Consider the following 17,788-nt stretch of genomic DNA (forward strand, 5'->3'; position numbering starts at 1 on the left):
GCTCTTCATGAGCTAATATGTGCGTAAGAGTTTGTGCTCGAAAGGTTTTGCGCGCAGCGCTTCGCATGCAAAATCAGCTGCTTCACGTGCGAAGTTGCATGATAAGTAATGACTTCACGTGCTAAGGATACTTAGCACATGAAGTGGCTGATTTTGTGCGCAAACGCATAGCGCCGTTCATGCGCAACGTGTAATGCTGTACACGAGCTAAAATAGCATGCGAACAGCAACAGCTTTGCAGTGCAAACTACATAGCGTCCTAGTTTGCACGTGCAAAGACTTCCTTTTCAGACTATGTGCATTCCTAGCCGTTTTTACAGAATGCATACAGAAAGATTTTGCGCACAGAAACGGCTACTAATGTTTTCTAATGGCCTTGTTCACATGTATGCGTATGGAACGCATATGTTTCTCATTCGCATTGCTGCACGTAGCTCTGTGCGTCACGCACAGACACAGACGCCATGAAAGTCTATGGACGCGTATCAAAAACGTGTACTATTACGGTTTAGCGTACCTTTCCCTCTGCGGTTCCCATAATTCTTTTTTTTTTTCCCCGGGTCACGTGTGTATGCAAAACGCAATAGAAAACGCATTCGAATGCAAGAAAAACGCATGCGTTTTTCAACTTGCGTTTCTTTGAATTTATACGCGTTCTACAAAAGCTGACAGTCTGAACAGGGCCTCTACATGTGATAACTCAGTTATCACTGGTTAGGGAATCGAGCCCATTGTGTACTCTGTAAACAACGAAAATGAAACAAATACACCTTTATTTACAAATAAAATATTGTCGCCATACTTTGTACTAGAGATATAATTTAAATGTTGTAATAGACAAATCGGCAAATAAATTGCGTGGGCTTTATCCACAATAGCACATTTTATTTTAAAACTATAATGCCTGAAAACTGAGAAATATTATTTTTTTCAATTTTTATCTTATTGTTCACATTAAAATTCAAATGGAATAAAATAATTCTTAGCAAAAAGTACCACGCAAAGAAAGCCTAATTGGTGGCAAAAAAAAAAAAAACCATAGATTTTTTGTTGTTGTGTTACGTAGTAATATAGTTATTAGTGAATGAATGGGAGGAGCGCTGAAATGTGAAAATTGCTCTGGTCCTTAAAGGAAGCATCAGGAAAAATCTTGCTGACGTGGTTCAGAGTATACTGCTTAGGCGCAGAACTAAAGCACCTGCGCAGTACACTCCGAACCACGCCAGCACAACCACGAGCGGCTCTCATACAGATGCAGTAGATGCCGACCTGAGGAGGTCAGCATCTCCAATGGAGGGGATCCTGGGATGTTTTGGCTGCCAGGGGCTGGAGGAAGCCCCGGGAAAGTAGATTTCATTTTCTATATTTTGCCTGATGCTTCCTTTTAAGGGAACACCACCTGTAGTGGTCAATTTATTAAAGGACAAACAAAGAGAGAGGACTATGGAGGATGACATTTTGATTTACTTTTAAACAATGCAAATGCAGCTGCAGTACTACTAGTGTCTGAATCACACACCTTAAACCAACATGCAGCTAATTTTGTCAGATTTTATTCAGAAACATTTGATCTGCATGCTTGTTCAGGGTCTATGGCTACAAGTATTAGATGCAGAGGACCAGCAGGAGAGCCAGGCTATCTGCATTGTTTTAAAGAAAATAAATATGGCAGCCTCCATATTCCTCTCTCTTCAGGTTCCCTTTAAAGGAATTTATTCCCACGTTCATGTGTTATTTCTCATTATCTGCCTTCATAGTCAGACACAGCAGAGAACACTGACTGATTCTCAGGAAACGATCCACAAACGTCAGCTAAAGTGTCAGCGTGACTTACAGAAAAATCAATACACTGCGGTCAGATCATGAACAGGACAATGCTGAATTAGTAACCTATTGCCCCCTATTTATGAAATACTTCAACTGTCATTATTTGTTAAAAAGACTTTCTTGGCAGTATTTGTACTTCTTTCATTTCCTAACCTACCGGATCTAATCCTCAATCATCTCGTTCTTTTTCTGGGCCCCACTCTGCTCTGTGTAATGTTTTTGTGTTTATACTAAATTTGTTTGTGTTAAATTCTCAACCTACATCACAAAGTATTTGATGCGCAGATCAGCTTTGTGTCAGGGGTGCTGCTAAGGTCTCTTTGGCCCCAAGCAGTGCATAATTTGTTGCTCTCTCTCTTCCTCAGTCATAGGCCCCTATCCCATAACTAGCTGATGGCCTGGTGTTGCCCGGGTATCTGATTGGCAGTGGCTCTACCCCCTTTTCTGAATTAGATCCCCAGTCATCCAATGACCAACTGTACCAGGTTTGAGGCTTGTGCCATTAACAGTGCAAGAATGGCAGCAATTAACTACTCAAAGACCGCTCCACGCCAATGGGCGTGGCCGCGGCGGCAGCCCCAGGACAGCCTAATGCCAATTGGCGTCAGGTCCTGGAGCCGGCTGCGCGTGCATCTCCTTCTCGGGGGCAGAGCTCCGTCCAATATTCAGTCTCTGAGCGGCTATTGCCGCTCGGGAGACTGTTAGAAGGCATGATCACCGTCTATTTACACAGTGCAGCGCTGCGATCAGCCTGATTGGACGGCTGGAGGGAGGGAGGGGTTTTCTAAAAAAAAAAAAATTAAAGAAATAGTAAAAAATATTTTAAAAAAACATAAATATTGATAAAAAACAAACAAACTGGGGGGCGATCAGACCCCACCAACAGAGAGCTCTGTTGGTGGGGGGAAAAGGGAAGGTTAATCACTCGTGTACTGTGTTGTGTGGCCCTGCAGCTTGGCCTTAAAGCTGCAGTGGCCATTTTAGTAATAATTAGCCTGGTCTTTAGGGGGGTTTACCACTGTGGTCATCAAGTGGTTAAATATTCCCCTTGAAAATCAATAGGTGAATGTTGATTGACTTTTTTAGACTCCATCCACTTTTCTGAATGTTTTTTTTCTTTTTTTTAAAGAGAGTTTTTATTAATTTCCAAAGAAAACAGTACATAAAGAAGAAAGAGTTTCCAGCAAGAATACAAATTATACATGAATATATATGCATATAATAGTCTGAACTCACAGCAACTATATAATGCAACATGAATACCCATCTGAACAGACCTGCCTCTAACGAATTTAGATCCATTGTAGATCTTGAACAGCCACATTAATGTCAAGGTTGGGAATTGTGGTTTCCGAAGCGTTGACCCATTTGGACCATACCCTATCAAATTTTTTAAATTGGTTCCTTGACTGATAGGTGATCTTATATAGTGGGAGTACAGAATTTACCAGTTTTTTCCAGTCTCTTAGGGACGGGACTGTGGGTACTTTTCTGAATGTTAATCCCAGTCACCCAGTAACCAACTGTGCAAAGTTTGAGAACCCTGCCATTAACCACTTGCTGACCGCGCACTCATACCGCGCGTCGGCAAAGTGGCAGCTGCAGGACCAGCGACGCAGTATTGCGTCGCCAGCTGCAGGCTGATTAATCAGGAAGCAGCCGCTCGCGCGAGCGGCTGCTTCCTGTCAATTCACGGCGGGGGGCTCCGTGAATAGCCTGCGGGCCGCCGATGGCGGCTCGCAGGCTAAATGAAAACACAAGCGGAAATAATCCGCTTTGTTTACATTGTACGGCGCTGCTGCGCAGCAGCACCGTAAGGCAGATCGGCGATCCCCGGCCAATCAGCGGCCGGGGATCGCCGCCATGTGACAGGGGACGTCCTGTCACTGGCTGCACAGGACGGATAGCGTCCTGTGCAGCCCTGATCTCCGGGGGGGGAGCAGGTAGGAGAGGGAGGGGGGAATTTCGCCGCGGAGGGGGGCTTTGAGGTGCCCCCCCCCCCCCCCGCCAGCCACATGCAGGCAGGAGAGATCGGACCCCCCCAGCACATCATCCCCCTAGTGGGGAAAAAAGGGGGGTGATCTGATCTCTCTGCCTGCTACATGATCTGTGCTGGGGGCTGCAGAGCCCACCCAGCACAGATCACTCAACACAGCGCTGGTCCTTAAGGGGGGGTAAAGGGTGGGTCCTCAAGTGGTTAACAGTGTAAGAAGGGCTGCTGTTTACATTTTCCCCTCTTGGCGCTTGCCGTTATCAAGACTTTGAACTGTTAGATACTCCTTCCTGTTATTGCCTGAGGAATCTGGAATATACCTGCGAAACGCGTTGCTTTGTATTCTGGAGTATGTGAATAAATTGAATTTGTTTTGAAAACTGACAGTTTCATGTCTGCTTTGGGGAGGTAAGTCCACTGCTGCCTTCCTAGCATTTTTAGAAATTTTAGCATATTTTATCCTGTTGGCACCTCTGTTCACCTTTACATGATACCTGTGTCCACCCCTGGTGGAGGGGTGATATACCCTTACTTTTCCGATCTACAGAGAGTGACATCTTATGCTGGATACACACGTTGAGATTTCCTGTTCGATTCCCGGGATCGAACGGATCGAATCGATTATTTCCAACATGCTTGATTCGGATTTTGAGCGCTTCTGCCGTCGATTTGCATGTTAAGTATGCCGAATCGATGGCAGAAACGATAGAAATCCGAATCGAGCATGTTGGAAATAATCGATTCGATCCGTTCGATCCCGGGAATCGAACGGGAAATCTCAACATGTGTATCCAGCATTAATCCTGAGTGGGGACAGGTCCTAATCTCCCCATCTGCATTTACAGTGGTTACCTAATCGGTAACCCTGGTTTGTGAGTATTATTGTTTACTTACCTTCATTTTCCCAGTTTCAATACATACTACACTATATCGGGCTCTCTGTGTTCTCTTTCTTTTTTGTTTTCAGTATAGGTAACCACCCCTAGTATATATAGCCAAGGTCTCTCCAGTATAGGGTGCCACCTCCACTATAGGTAGCCAGGTGCTTCCTTCATATAGGGCATTGGTGTCAGTGGGGGTACGTAGGTTCCCGCTGCCTCCATATCCCCAACACTCACACACCTGCAGATCAGGGGTGACCTAAAGAATGGAAAGCAGCACAAAGAAGCCATGCGGTACACTTCAAATGCAGGAAATGACCAAATACCTCACTTCCACAACTGAAGTATACTCGGGGCCTGATTCACAAAGCGGTGCTAACAGTTAGCACGCTGGTGAAAAGCCCTTTATCATGCCTAAACTCAGTTTAGGCATGATAAGTTTAGGTGTGATACGTTTAGGTGTGATAAGTTTAGGCATGTTAAGTTTAGGTGTGATAAGTTTAGGCATGATAAGTTTAAGCACCAACTGGGTTAGCACCGCAGTGCACAGCTGATCAAAAGTTTTGCGCTAGAAAAGTCTGGTGCACTTCGCATAGAGTTTAACCCCCTTGGCGGTATGAAAAATACCGCCAGGGGGCAGCGCAGCAGTTTTTTTTTAAGTTTTTTTTTTTTTAAATCATGTAGCGAGCCCAGGGCTCGCTACATGATAGCCGCTGCTCAGCGGCATCCCCCCAGCCCCGCCGATCGCCTCCGGCGATAGGCGATCAGGAAATCCCGTTCAAAGAACGGGATTTCCTGGAGGGCTTCCCCCGTCGCCATGGTGACGGGGCGGGATGACGTCACTGACGTCAGCGACGTCGGGACGTCATTGGGAGACCCGATCCACCCCTTGGCGCTGCCTGGCACTGATTGGCCAGGCAGCGCAGGGGTCTGGGGGGGGGGCGCGCGCCGCACCGGATAGCGGCGATCGGGCGCGCGGCGGCGGCGATCGGGGTGCTGGCGCAGCTAGCAAAGTGCTAGCTGCGTCCAGCAAAAAAAAAATTATTTAAATCGGCCCAGCAGGGCCTGAGCGGCACCCTCCGGCGGCTTACCCCGTGTCACACACGGGGTTACCGCTAAGGAGGTTAATGGCGCTGCTTTGCGTGCGGGACTTTGCGTTCGATCTAAACTTATCTAAACTTAGCATGCCTAAACTTAGCATGCATAAACTTATCACGCCTAAACTTATCACACCTAAACTGGCTTTTCACCAGCATGGTGCAATGGTTATCATGCCTAAAGTCTTTTAGGTGTGCTAACTGGGTTAGCACCGCTTTGTGAATCAGGCCCTCCGTGTTTACGTTGCCGCTGATCTGAGGCCTGTGTGTGAGTGACGGGAAAGCAGCGATGGCCATACATGTCACAGACTGGGTGGTGGCCCTGGCAGCATGGGAGGCCCCTGCTGGGGGTGAGACTCCCAAGACGTTCCTTGGTTTGCCTGGGCCAAGCTGCACCCCTGCACTGAATAATGTGTTGGCATGCTATAAATAATGGGTAGTAGGATTGAGTAAGCAAGATCAACAAGTCTGATCTCGCAAGACAATTGGATTGATTTTTCTCACCAAAATTTTCTACAAAATTGCAGACGAATTTTGGACTAAATGGCAACTACTTCTGCAGTTTATAGGAAAGCCTCCATACGTGCCGTTATGACCAATCTTTCAGGCCTGGGTATTAGGGGTATGTAAGTGGGAACAAGTCGAAACATGAATTGATCGGTACTGAAGCTGTGTATAGGTCCCTGGGAAAAGCAGTGAATTTACTGCCAAGAGAAAGGTGAGTATTAGGGAAAATGTCAATTTTTTTGTTTGGAATCGTACAGCCATAGTACTGCTGTATAAGTATCCCTGGCATAAAAAATAAATAATGTGTGCTCCACTCCCAAGCCTCTTTAACCCCTTGTCAGCCATGCAGGCTCATCCCCACCTCTGGAGCTGAGTAGGAGGAATGGGTAACTACCCCAATGCTTGTGGTTGTAGGCTCGGGGGCACAGCTTAGGGGGGAAACTGGGTGCCCCCTTTAAGATCAAGGGGAGCACCAAGATGTCTGCCTCCCAGGTGAAATGGGTACTGATATACCCCTTATCCATTTCCGCAAAGTGTCACTGTTCTTATCACTGTTAAGAACAAATGTTTACTTAAAAAAAAAAAGACACACAAATTCTGATGGTTGTTCTTAGTAAAGTCCGTCCGGCATTACTTAGTGCCATGCAGGTGCTGAAGCAGACCCTCTTTGTATTGGCAATCCCTTGGGTGGTAGAGCTGACAGGATGGCAACAAACTGGGTGAACGCCAACCTTGTGGTGGAATAAAGAAAATGTACGACAATTGGGAACAATATCCTGAGATAAAACATGATGATGATTTTGTCTTCTTATCTCATGGCAGTGATGCAAGGCAAGGTGTTCCGCTATTGTACCCTGGAGGGCACCTGGTTGCTGAGAGACACCAGAGAGAACCACAGCGTCCCCTGGAGGAACTTGTCAGAATGTGAGGACCGAGCAGTGAAGGTAAAAATTCAACAATAGTGATGAACTAGAATTTCACAAAATCCTAATTTTGCATCAAAATTCATAATTTCTTTAAAAGGAGACTGAAGTGAGTTTAAAAATTAAAAACAGAAACTTACCTAAGCAGAGGGAAGGCTCTGGGTCCTATAGAGCCCATTCTCCTACTGGTGTCCGCATTACCCACAGGCTCCCTCATTAGCAGCTCACCATGACCAATTGGTCGTGGACTACTCTTTTCTGGGTTGGGGAGACTTTGGCAGTCTTCGGAAACACTCGGGCTTTCAAAGACAGGCCACCCGTTAGAGGTGGCCTTAGGCTCCCTGAACATTGCATGCGAATCCGATTCCGCTTTTAATCGTTTTTTAAATCTGATTCCGATTTTTAATCTTTACTGCATGCTGCATTTTTTGAGCCGTTTTTCTGTTGAATGTATTCAGGGAAAATCGGAATTGGAAACGGAATCGTACTCAGAAAATGGATTTGCAGAGTGCAGGGAGCCATAGTGTACGCGGGGCCTGGGGCGAGTGTCATATGCTGGGCCTAGAGACATATGCTGTGGATACACACACATACATACACACACACACACACACACACACACACACACACACACACACACACACACACACACAGATATGCTGTGGAAACACACGCACAAACTGTGGAAACACACACTCTGTATAGGTTAGATAGGTAGGTGCCTGCAGTATAGTTCAGATAAGTAGGTGTCCCCAGTATAGGTTAGATAGGTAGGTGCCCACAGTACAGATTAGATAGGTAGGTGCCTCCAGTATAGGTTAGATAGGTGCCTGAGGTATAGATTAGATAGGTAGGTGCCCCACCGTATAGATTAGGTAGGTGCCCTGCAGTATAGATTAGATAGGTGCCTGCAGTATAGGTTAGATAGGTGGGTGCCCCACAGTGTAGATTAGGTAGGTGCCTGCAGTATAGGTTAGATAGGTAGGTGCCCTTCAGTATAGATTAGATAGGTGCTTGCAGTATAGATTCAATAGGAGTCTGTAGTATAGGTTAGATAGGTAGGTGCCCTGCAGTATAGATTAGATAGGTAGGTGCCCTGCAGTACAGATTAGATAGGTAGGTGCCCCACAGTATAGATTAGATAGGTGCCTGCAGTATAAATTAGATAGGTAGGTACCCGCAGTATAGATTAGATAGGTGCCTGCAGTATAGATTAGATAGGTAGGTACCCCGCAGTATAGATTAGATAGGTGCCTGCAGTATAGATTAGATAGGTAGGTGCCCTGCAGTACAGGTTAGATAGGTGCCTGCAGTATAGATTAGATAGGTAGGTGCCCTGCAGTACAGGTTAGATAGGTAGGTGCCCCGCAGTATAGATTAGATAGGTGCCTGCAGTATAGATTAGATAGGTAGGTACCACGCAGTATAGATTAGATAGGTGCCTGCAGTATAGATTAGATAGGTAGTTGCCCTGCAGTACATGTTAGATAGGTGCCCCGCAGTATAGATTAGATAGGTAGGTGCCCCGCAGTATAGATTAGATAGGTGCCTGCAGTATAGATTAGATAGGTAGGTGCCCTGCAGTACATGTTAGATAGGTGCCCCGCAGTATAGATTAGATAGGTAGGTGCACCGCAGTATAGATTAGATAGGTGCCTGCAGTATAGGTTAGATAGGTAGGTGCCACGAAGTATAGATTAGATAGGTGCCTGCAGTATAGATTAGATAGCTAAGTGCCCTGCAGTATAGATTAGAAAGGTGCCTGCAGTACAGATTAGATAGGTAGGTGCCCCGCAGTATAGATTAGATAGGTAGGTGCCTGCAGTATAGATTAGATAGGTAGGTGCCTCGCAGTATAGATTATAGGTCCCTGCAGTATAGATTAGTTAGGTAGGTGCCCTGCAGTATAGATTAGATAGGTGCCTGCAGTATAGATGAGATAGGTAGGTGCCCCGCAGTATAGATTAGATAGGTAGGTGCCCTGCAGTATAGATTAGACAGGTAGGTGCCCTGCCGTACAGGTTAGATAGGAAGGTGGCTGCAGCAGTGGGGAGAGCGGGCATAGTAGTTAAAACTCACCTGTCTTCTGCCGATGTTCACAGCTTCCATCTCCTTCCTGTCCCGGCATCTGTGTATTGGTAACAGCGCCCCCTGTGGTGACATGCGGTCACGTCATCACAGGGGGCGCTGTTACCAATACGTCAGGTGCTGGGAGAGGAAAGAGATTAAAGCTGTGAGCATTGGCGAAGACAGGTGAGTTTTAACTACTATGCCCGCTCTCCCCACCACCGCAGATGGTGCAGGGCCTCATCAGGTGCGGGGCCTGGGGCGAATGCCCCACTTGCCACCCCCAAAGGCCGGTTCTGCAGCCCATACTGCGGATGCGTGAGCGCCCTCTCATGGGCACTTGCGTGTGCGCAGTACAGAGCTGCCGGTCTTCAGCAGCCCTTCCCAAGACTTCCAAAGTATTCTGCTACAGGAGATTCAAATGGGGGAGCCTGCGGGGGTACGAGGAAAGCGGCAGGAGAATGGGAACGTTCTGTAGGACCCAGAGCCTTCCCTCTGCTTAGGTGAGTATCTGTTATTTTTAAACACACTACAGATTCACTTTAACGGAGTTTATTGAGGTAGATCAAAAGAAGAAAAAAACTAAAAGTAAAATTACAAAAAGGCAAAAAACAAGTGCCAAAGCATATACCATACAATAAGGTATGAAATTACATGGATGAACGATCCTGCTTTTTGAAAATGTTTGACAACCAGAATAAACCTGAAAAAAAATATCTTGAGAACAAAATAATGACACATCATAAGGTCTCCAAGTGAATCAACAATAAATGCTAATAGCAAGCCTGTGTGCAGTGGCTGTTCCCACACAGGTTCTCTATCTGTTATATGATGTGTATTGCCTTGCCTTGCACAGGTATTTGGCTTTACATTTGGGGGTGTAAGGCGAAGCAGGTAACGTCGGCAGACAGTGCTCAGCACTGAAGCTTGGCACCGTCATAGCAGCGACGCTATGCTGTGCGCCCTGCGCAAGAATAATTTGGGGATCTGGCGAACGCCAGACCCCGAATTACAACTCTCTCTCCGATTTGCTACAACTCTGAGGGGGAATAGTATTTAAAGGGTACCTGAAGATGAAAAAGAGGTTTCACTTACTTGGGACTTCTGCCACCCCCCTGCAGCCGTCCTGTGCCCGCGCCAATCCTCAACAATGCTCCGGTCCCCCACTGTGGCGCATTTTTGGTATCAATGGCCTCTGTGCCTGCATGGCCCTGGCCGCACACATCCTCATTTGTGCTTCCGTTGCCAGGGAGCGTCCTGCACAAATGGAGTATGAGAAAATCTCTACTTTGCCTACGCGGCTGCGCTCATCCTCGTGGATGGCGACTCAGCAAAGTTTAGCTTAATGATGATGTATAGGGGACGAATAGAACACGCCAAATGTTCGCTGCTCGCCGCAAATGCGAACAGCGGATGTTCGCAGAATACTGCTCGCCGGCGAACAGTTCGAGCCATCTCTAGTGACCATAGTAAATTGTGACTGTCCTCCTTATGTGGCCTATTCAGAGCGCAGATTCAAACCTTAATGAAATCAAATCTTTTGAGGGAGAGAGTTTGAAATTGTTGGACATTTTATCTTACTTGCCAATTTTCATAATCCCAAAAATGAGTAACCCTTTAGTAAATTAGCTTTTTTATCAGTAGGAATGGTCAGAAATGGCAATTTTCGATTCCGCTGAAATTCTGCTTTCCGCCAATGTTGATAACTGCTACCACTTTATACCGAAGGCATTCCGCCAATTTCCGCTTTAACGCTTTCCACAGATTTCCACCAATCTCTGTGGTATTATTAAACCAATCACCATGTTTTCGAGTCTTCTGAATGGCCTAAAATTTCAGATGGTTTCCAATTTTCGTGGTAAATCTCCACATTTTCTGATTGGTCTAATATCACTGAGACAATTGTTGGTTCTTCCACATACTGTTGCGGAAATCCGCAAGTGCGGAAATGCAGAAGTTATAGACCAATCAGAAGACTCAAAAAGGTAGTTGGAGTAAAATCTTAATACATGATTTGCTTATTTATTCCAAGTCCTCTGATTGGCTTAAAATGACCGAATACTGTAATGCGGAGAAATTACAGAAGTTTCTACTGCAAATCGCTTACCCCACTTCTTGTGAATTCCTGTTACCGATGCGGAAATGCGGAAATTTTAATTCTGTGAAATTTGAATAAGCATCACTATTCATAAGTATAATCCCAAAAATAATAAGACAGCCCAGCACATACCGGTAACTATAAGACTCATTCCTCATCTTGCTGTACTCTTGAGCTATCCCCATAGTTGTTCAAAGTCATCTGTAATGCTCCGATCGTCCTGTATAATCTTCTGTCCCTTCTTCGAGCAGCTGAAGGATTAGTCATGGAGGACAGCTTAGCTTTCATGTAAAATGTCACTCAGGCCTATTTATCAGATCCATTAACTACGGCCATAAATTGAATCATCCTTGTACATTTGGTCAGGACTTTTCATTACCATCCCGTAGATACGACCCAGGTCACTCTACAGCGCTTCATAGCTGCTGATGGATATTGATCCTCAGGAGCTTTCCCGAGTCGTATTAGCTGTTGGTGCCTTCATGATTATATAGTGAATCGCCACAGGCCAGACAGGGCAGAAAACTCTGGATATATTTACAAGACTACGTGAATTGCAGCTCTGGGACTGATTAGGACATCCTCACTTTTTCCTGACATTTGTCCACCTGGAGCGCGAGGCAGAAAATATCGTTTTGTGAGATCATTTGGTAAAAGTTCTTTCGTTTTAGTTTGGTCAAAATTCCATAAACAGTCTGTGTAAATTAAAAAATTTGGTAACGCTATATGGAGCTTAGATAATGCAGTTCAGAGATGCAACAAAGAAGAGGCGCCCAGGATGAAACATTTTTTAATTAAAAACAGGATAAAATGGAAAGAGTGGAGGTGGCTTACCTCTCCAATGACACTGCTCGAAGGTGTCCCTGGTTCTTTGGCAGTACATCAGCGGCATTTTATTTGGCCTGAGGATGTGGGCTTGTACACACGAAATGCGTTGCCTGTGCAAATAAATTCAACTTTAGTTAATCTCAGTAGTGTAATTGGAGAGGTAAGCCACCTCCACTTTTTCTATTTTTACTGATTGTATTTCCTAAGAGTGCGACCAATCTCTATCCAGCTACATCTAGAATACCCGAGTGGAGACATTCTCCATCTGCTTCATGTGATTGCCTCTTGCTGCAACCCACCTTTGTGAGTATATTTCTTTTTGTTCAGTTCTTTAAGTTCAGTGACATATTGTGCTTTTGGGATCCCATTGTCTCTTTGTTTTTTTTCTAAGTTGCTTGTTAACCTCACCCTCTCCATGTAGAGAGATGTCCATTAGCAACATGTCCAGTACACATAAGGTAGAGGGGAGGCATAACCCTGGCTGGTTCTAGAGTGAAGAAGGTCACTGAGGACTGAGAGGTGCTGGAGGAGGTCATGCCAGGACCACAGTTGTATTACTCCGCCAAGGATGGGAGGAAAATGAGAGGTAGCTGTTAGGGGGGCTCCAGGGGAGGAAAGAAGCTGGATTTGGTAGCTGCATTGCTTTTTATGTGGAAGGGGAGGTAGGCTGGCCACATATGTTTTCATAGGGTGAGGAATGGTGTCAGCAATATTTATGAGGAAGAACGTGGTGGTAGGGTGGGGGGAGTTTGGAGAAAGGACGATGGCCATAATGCGTTTAGGAAGGAGAAAGATTTGTGGCTATACTTCTTAGAGAGTAGAAGGGCCATTTCTGACTACTTTGGTGCCCCAGCCAAGGCACCCTTTAAAGCCCCCCGCCCCCCCCCCCCCCCCCCCCCACACACACACACACACCTTGACCTTGTAGTTTTGAAAATTGTAGCCTACATTCATTGGTTTTACAGGCAAAAGTGATAAAGTGGTAGGCTGGATATAAACATGACATTGTTTCTCAAAACAAGTCTAAAAAGCATACACAAATTATTACCAGGCCAGACACACCGCAGTGGCCTAAACTCACTGAACCCACATAACAAACCCTTCCTACGATTTTTATGAGGGGTCTGTAGCCACTTAAAAAAAATGATACTGTTTTAATACAGCCTGGACCTTTAGGAGTTGGAATATTGTCCCGGTAATCTAAAGCAGTTGCAATAACCAATACAAACCAAATCTAAAATAGTTACAGATTAATTAGCACATTAATAACGCCTGCAAATTCACTGTTAATCAGTAATGCCCATTTAGCTATTGAAGTTACCATTCATCCCTGTCTTAATGGAACAAGCAATTGTTCTGTGGCGCCTCTGTCTGAAGGTGTCACCCCAGGCATCTGCCTGGTTTGTCTATGCCTAAAAAAAGCCTTGGGTGAAAGTAGGGAGTTATGGTATGGGTGGTAAATGGTGGCCATATTAGCTACAGGAGGAGGGCAAGAGATGTTATGGAGTAGGGTAGGTTATAATGGCTGCCCTAGCTTTATGACAAGTGGGGGACGGGGGGAGGGGGGGGCTAGGAATCAAAGGAGAGGGGCACTATCAAAGTTTCCCCATGTGGCCCCATGACTTGCAGTTATGTCCCTGAACCTTTGGCTGCTATGGCTGATGTTGGCAGCGGTGGGAAGGTATTGAGCAGCTCACAGGAGACAGTAAGAAGGTGAGAATGTTTTGGTTGCTGGTGTACATTGTAGTGAAGTTCTGCTGTGAAGGTTATATAATCCCTAGATATTCTCTGTCTGTCTCTGCAGGTGCAGCCAGAAAGTCAGCTATCCTCACTGTCCGTCATCTACACCGTAGGGTATTCCTTGTCCTTCTCCGCTCTGGTCATCGCAACCATCATCCTGCTGGTATTCAGGTAATTTGGGTTTTGCAAAAATATCAAGTCAGTCGAAAATGCAAATTTTGATGGAAAAAAGACTTTGGTAAATATTTAAGCTCAGCCTTAGTTGGAGGTAGCTGAAGGATGCAGAACATCTCGGAACTCTGAAAGCCATCATATGCGATGCTTGTGGTCACACTTTCTGCATGACAGATATTTCCCATCACACATTGTGCAAAAGGATAGTGAGATAAAATAATAGTGAGAGTAAATCATTGATGCAAATTGTAAGTCAATTAATGCAGCTTGGAAATGGACCAATCAAATACAGCAACTACAGTTCTCCATGTGTGGACCATGGGCATGCATGGCTGGTAGCTGTTTTATCGCTTTGGAAACTTGTGGCTGTCTATTCCTTTTCCTTTATTAGGGCCTGAGAAGTGATCTCACATTGGTATTGCTGAGCAATGTGTATCCAATTTCGATACTCAGGGACATTGGGCAGTGCATGCAACGCAGAGCTGTCCCATTCACTAGTGGTTTGATCAGACGGGATGAGCAATCTAGAATGTTATTCTCGATTTACGGCCATTTGGGCCTTTCTGCAACAATAGCACATATTTGAGTTCATTTTCCACAAATTCACTGTTAATTTCTTGTCCGGAATTGCATTGAAGAATACCACTGACTATACCGGTTAATAGCGAAGCCCCCATAAATACCAATCTTACTTGGTATGTTAAAGGATGCATCTGACAAACTGAAAAATAAAAGTTTCACTCACCTGGAGCTTGTTTTAGCTCCTAGAAGTCTGTTAGGTGCGTACGTTAAAAAAGGGCGCCGGGAAAAAAGGGCGCAGGGTTTTAAACGATAATCATGAATAACGTTTAAAAAAAATTTGTGCTATATTTCGTTTAAAAATAATGTTTTATAAAGTTATAAATCATTAAATAATGTGTATGAAATTGGCAATTTTAAAAACGTTAATCTTCCCTGTTTAAAAAGTGAAATTTATAATAACGTTTTATAAAACATTAATAAGAATTTTACTAAAGCTATACCTAACCCTACTCTCACACAGAACCCTCCCTGTACCTATCCCTAACCCCTAGACCCCCCTGTTGGTGCCTAAACCTAAGACCCCCCTGTTGGTGCCTAAACCTAAGACCCCCCCTAGTTGTGCCTAAACCTAAGACCCCCCTGTTGGTGCCTAAACCTAAAACCCCCCTGTTGGTGCCCAAACCTAAGACCCCCCTGGTGGTGCCTAAACCTAAGACCCCCCTGTTGGTGCCTAAACCTTAGACCCCCCCCTAGTGGTGCCTAAACCTAAGACCCCCCTGTTGGTGCCTAAACCTAAGACCCCCCTGTTGGTGCCTAAACCTAAGACCCCCCTGGTGGTGCCTAAACCTAAGACCCCCTGGTGGTGCCTAAACCTTAAGGTCCGTACACACGCCGGACTTTAGGCAACGACGGGTCCGTCGTTGCCTCCCGCTGGGTGGGCGTGCCAGCGACAGTCCGGCGTGTGTACGCTCTGTCGTCAGACTGATACGGCTGTTCCTGAGCGATCCGCCGGGCGATCGCTCAGGAACAGCCGTATCAGTCTGACGACAGAGCGTACACACGCCGGACTGTCGCTGGCACGCCCACCCAGCGGGAGGCAACGACGGACCCGTCGTTGCCTAAAGTCCGGCGTGTGTACGGACCTTAAGACTCTCCTTGTGATGCCTAAACCTACGACCCCCCTGTGATAAGCATTAATAACGTTTTAAAAAAAAATATGGTGCGGTTTTTCGTTTAAAAATGTTTTTTAAAAAAAAAATGTACGGTTTTTCGTTTAAAAGTAATGTTTTAAAAAATATTGTACTGTTTTTCGTTTAAAAATAATGTTTAAAAAATTATAAATCATTAAATAATGGGTAATCATGAGAAGCAGTTATAAAACATTAAAAGTCTCTGGGCGCCGCTTTTAAAACGTTATTTTTCTCCGGCGCCCTTTTTTCCTGTTGGGCGCCCATTAAACGATATTTATTATGGGAGTGAATGGCGGTGCCCTTTTTGTCCACCTGCCTCATGCGCCCAAATGTCCTGCTTCCCTGTTAGGTCCCACGGTGCAGTTCCGCTCTGAGCTAGGCATCCTCTCTCCCCTCCATCTATCTTTCCTCCAGCTAGGCATCCTCTCTCCCCTCCAGCTAGGCATGCTTTCTCCCCTTCAGCTAGGCATCCTCTCTCTCCTCCAGCTAGGCATCCTTTCTCCCCTCCAGCTAGGCATCCTCTCTCCCATCCAGCTAGGCATCCTCTCTCTCCTCCAGCTAGGCATCCTTTCTCCCCTCCAGCTAGGCATCCTCTCTCCCCTCCAGCTAGGCATCCTCTCTCCCCTCCATTTATCTTTCCTCCAGCTAGGCATCCTCTCTCCCCTCCCGCTAGGCATCCTCTCTCCCCTCCATCTATCTTTCCTCCAGCAAGGCATCCTCTCTCCCCTCCAGCTAGGCATCCTCTCTCCCCTCCAGCTAGGCATGCTTTCTCCCCTTCAGCTAGGCATCCTCTCTCCCCTCCAGCTAGGTGTAAGATCCTTAGAGGGTCTTGCAAGGTATGGCCCGTATTACAGCCAAAGTGACCGGTGTTTCAGTCAAAGATTATGTGCAGAGTTCTCTTTCTATACAGATTCTAGAAGGCCAGGCAGAGAGTGGAATAGAAGAGAGAACATTACAGGGAATAGTAAAAGGTCAGAACGCAGCATTATCTATGGGACGTTCAGACTGGCTGTCTGAGCCTGGGATGGCCAGGGCCAAACAATGCCAAACAATGCCTGGTGTTTCTAAACACCAGCTTCTAAGTATTTAGGGTACAGGGCATCGGATTCGCGCTTGCGCACTAGACGGATATCAATCACAGAGTTCTGGATGTCAATCACAGAGTTCTATAGGCCAATAGCAAGCTTTTAATAGGGGTGACATCTAGAACCCACCCATATCCCACCTTCGGGGGCGTGTGGTTAGTTAACACTTGTCGGTCTGGAGGTTTTTCCATATATAAGATAGATCCTTATAGGTCTGGGGTTAGCGCGCTCATATTAATCACAGCTTTGCTCAATATCCGTATTATTACCTACTGATGTTTGCTTTGCTTTGTATGTTTTTCAATATAAGTTTGTAACCAAGATTGTATCGAGTATCCCGGTTGGATACAATAAAGACTCTCTTAATTGGCTCTGCCGTTCCAAACTCTGTGGAAATCTGCTACCGGCTGAATACTTTCCGATGGTGATAAGGACCAGCGCTAAGGCTGTCAGGTAGTCACACACAGAGACTAAATATTTGATTTCTACACTAGGCACCCTCCCTCCATCCTCTCCTCCAGCTAGGCCCCCTCTCTCCATCCTTTCTCCCCTCCAGCTAGGCATCCTCTCTCCCCTCCAGCTAGGCACCCTCTCTCCATCCTCTCTCCCCTCCAGCTAGGCATCCTCTCTCCATCCTCTCTCCCCTCCAGCTAGGCATTCTCTCTCGCCAGCAGTTAGGCATCCTCTCTCCCCTCCAGCTAGGCTTCCTCTCTCTCTCCACCCTCCAGCTAGGCATCTGCTCTCACTTCCAGCTAGGCATCCTCTCTCACCTCCAGCTAGGCATCCTCTCCTCCAGCTAGGCATCCCCTCCTCCAGCTAGGCATCCTCTCTCACCTCCAGCTAGGCATCCTCTCTC

General features: G+C 46.0%; 1 protein-coding gene across 1 annotated transcript in view; it reads left to right on the forward strand.

The window, feature by feature from the left end:
- Positions 1 to 17,788, forward strand: part of GLP1R (glucagon like peptide 1 receptor) — a 293,472-nt gene that overhangs the window by 109,552 nt on the left and 166,132 nt on the right. The window contains exons 5-6 of the mRNA XM_068233438.1: positions 7,128 to 7,243; positions 14,032 to 14,132. Of these exons, the coding sequence (XP_068089539.1) occupies positions 7,128 to 7,243; positions 14,032 to 14,132 (217 nt within the window). The remainder of the gene's footprint in view (positions 1 to 7,127; positions 7,244 to 14,031; positions 14,133 to 17,788) is intronic.

Source organism: Hyperolius riggenbachi, chromosome 4, assembly GCF_040937935.1.
Source record: "Hyperolius riggenbachi isolate aHypRig1 chromosome 4, aHypRig1.pri, whole genome shotgun sequence".
NCBI classification, from domain to species: Eukaryota; Metazoa; Chordata; class Amphibia; order Anura; family Hyperoliidae; genus Hyperolius; species Hyperolius riggenbachi.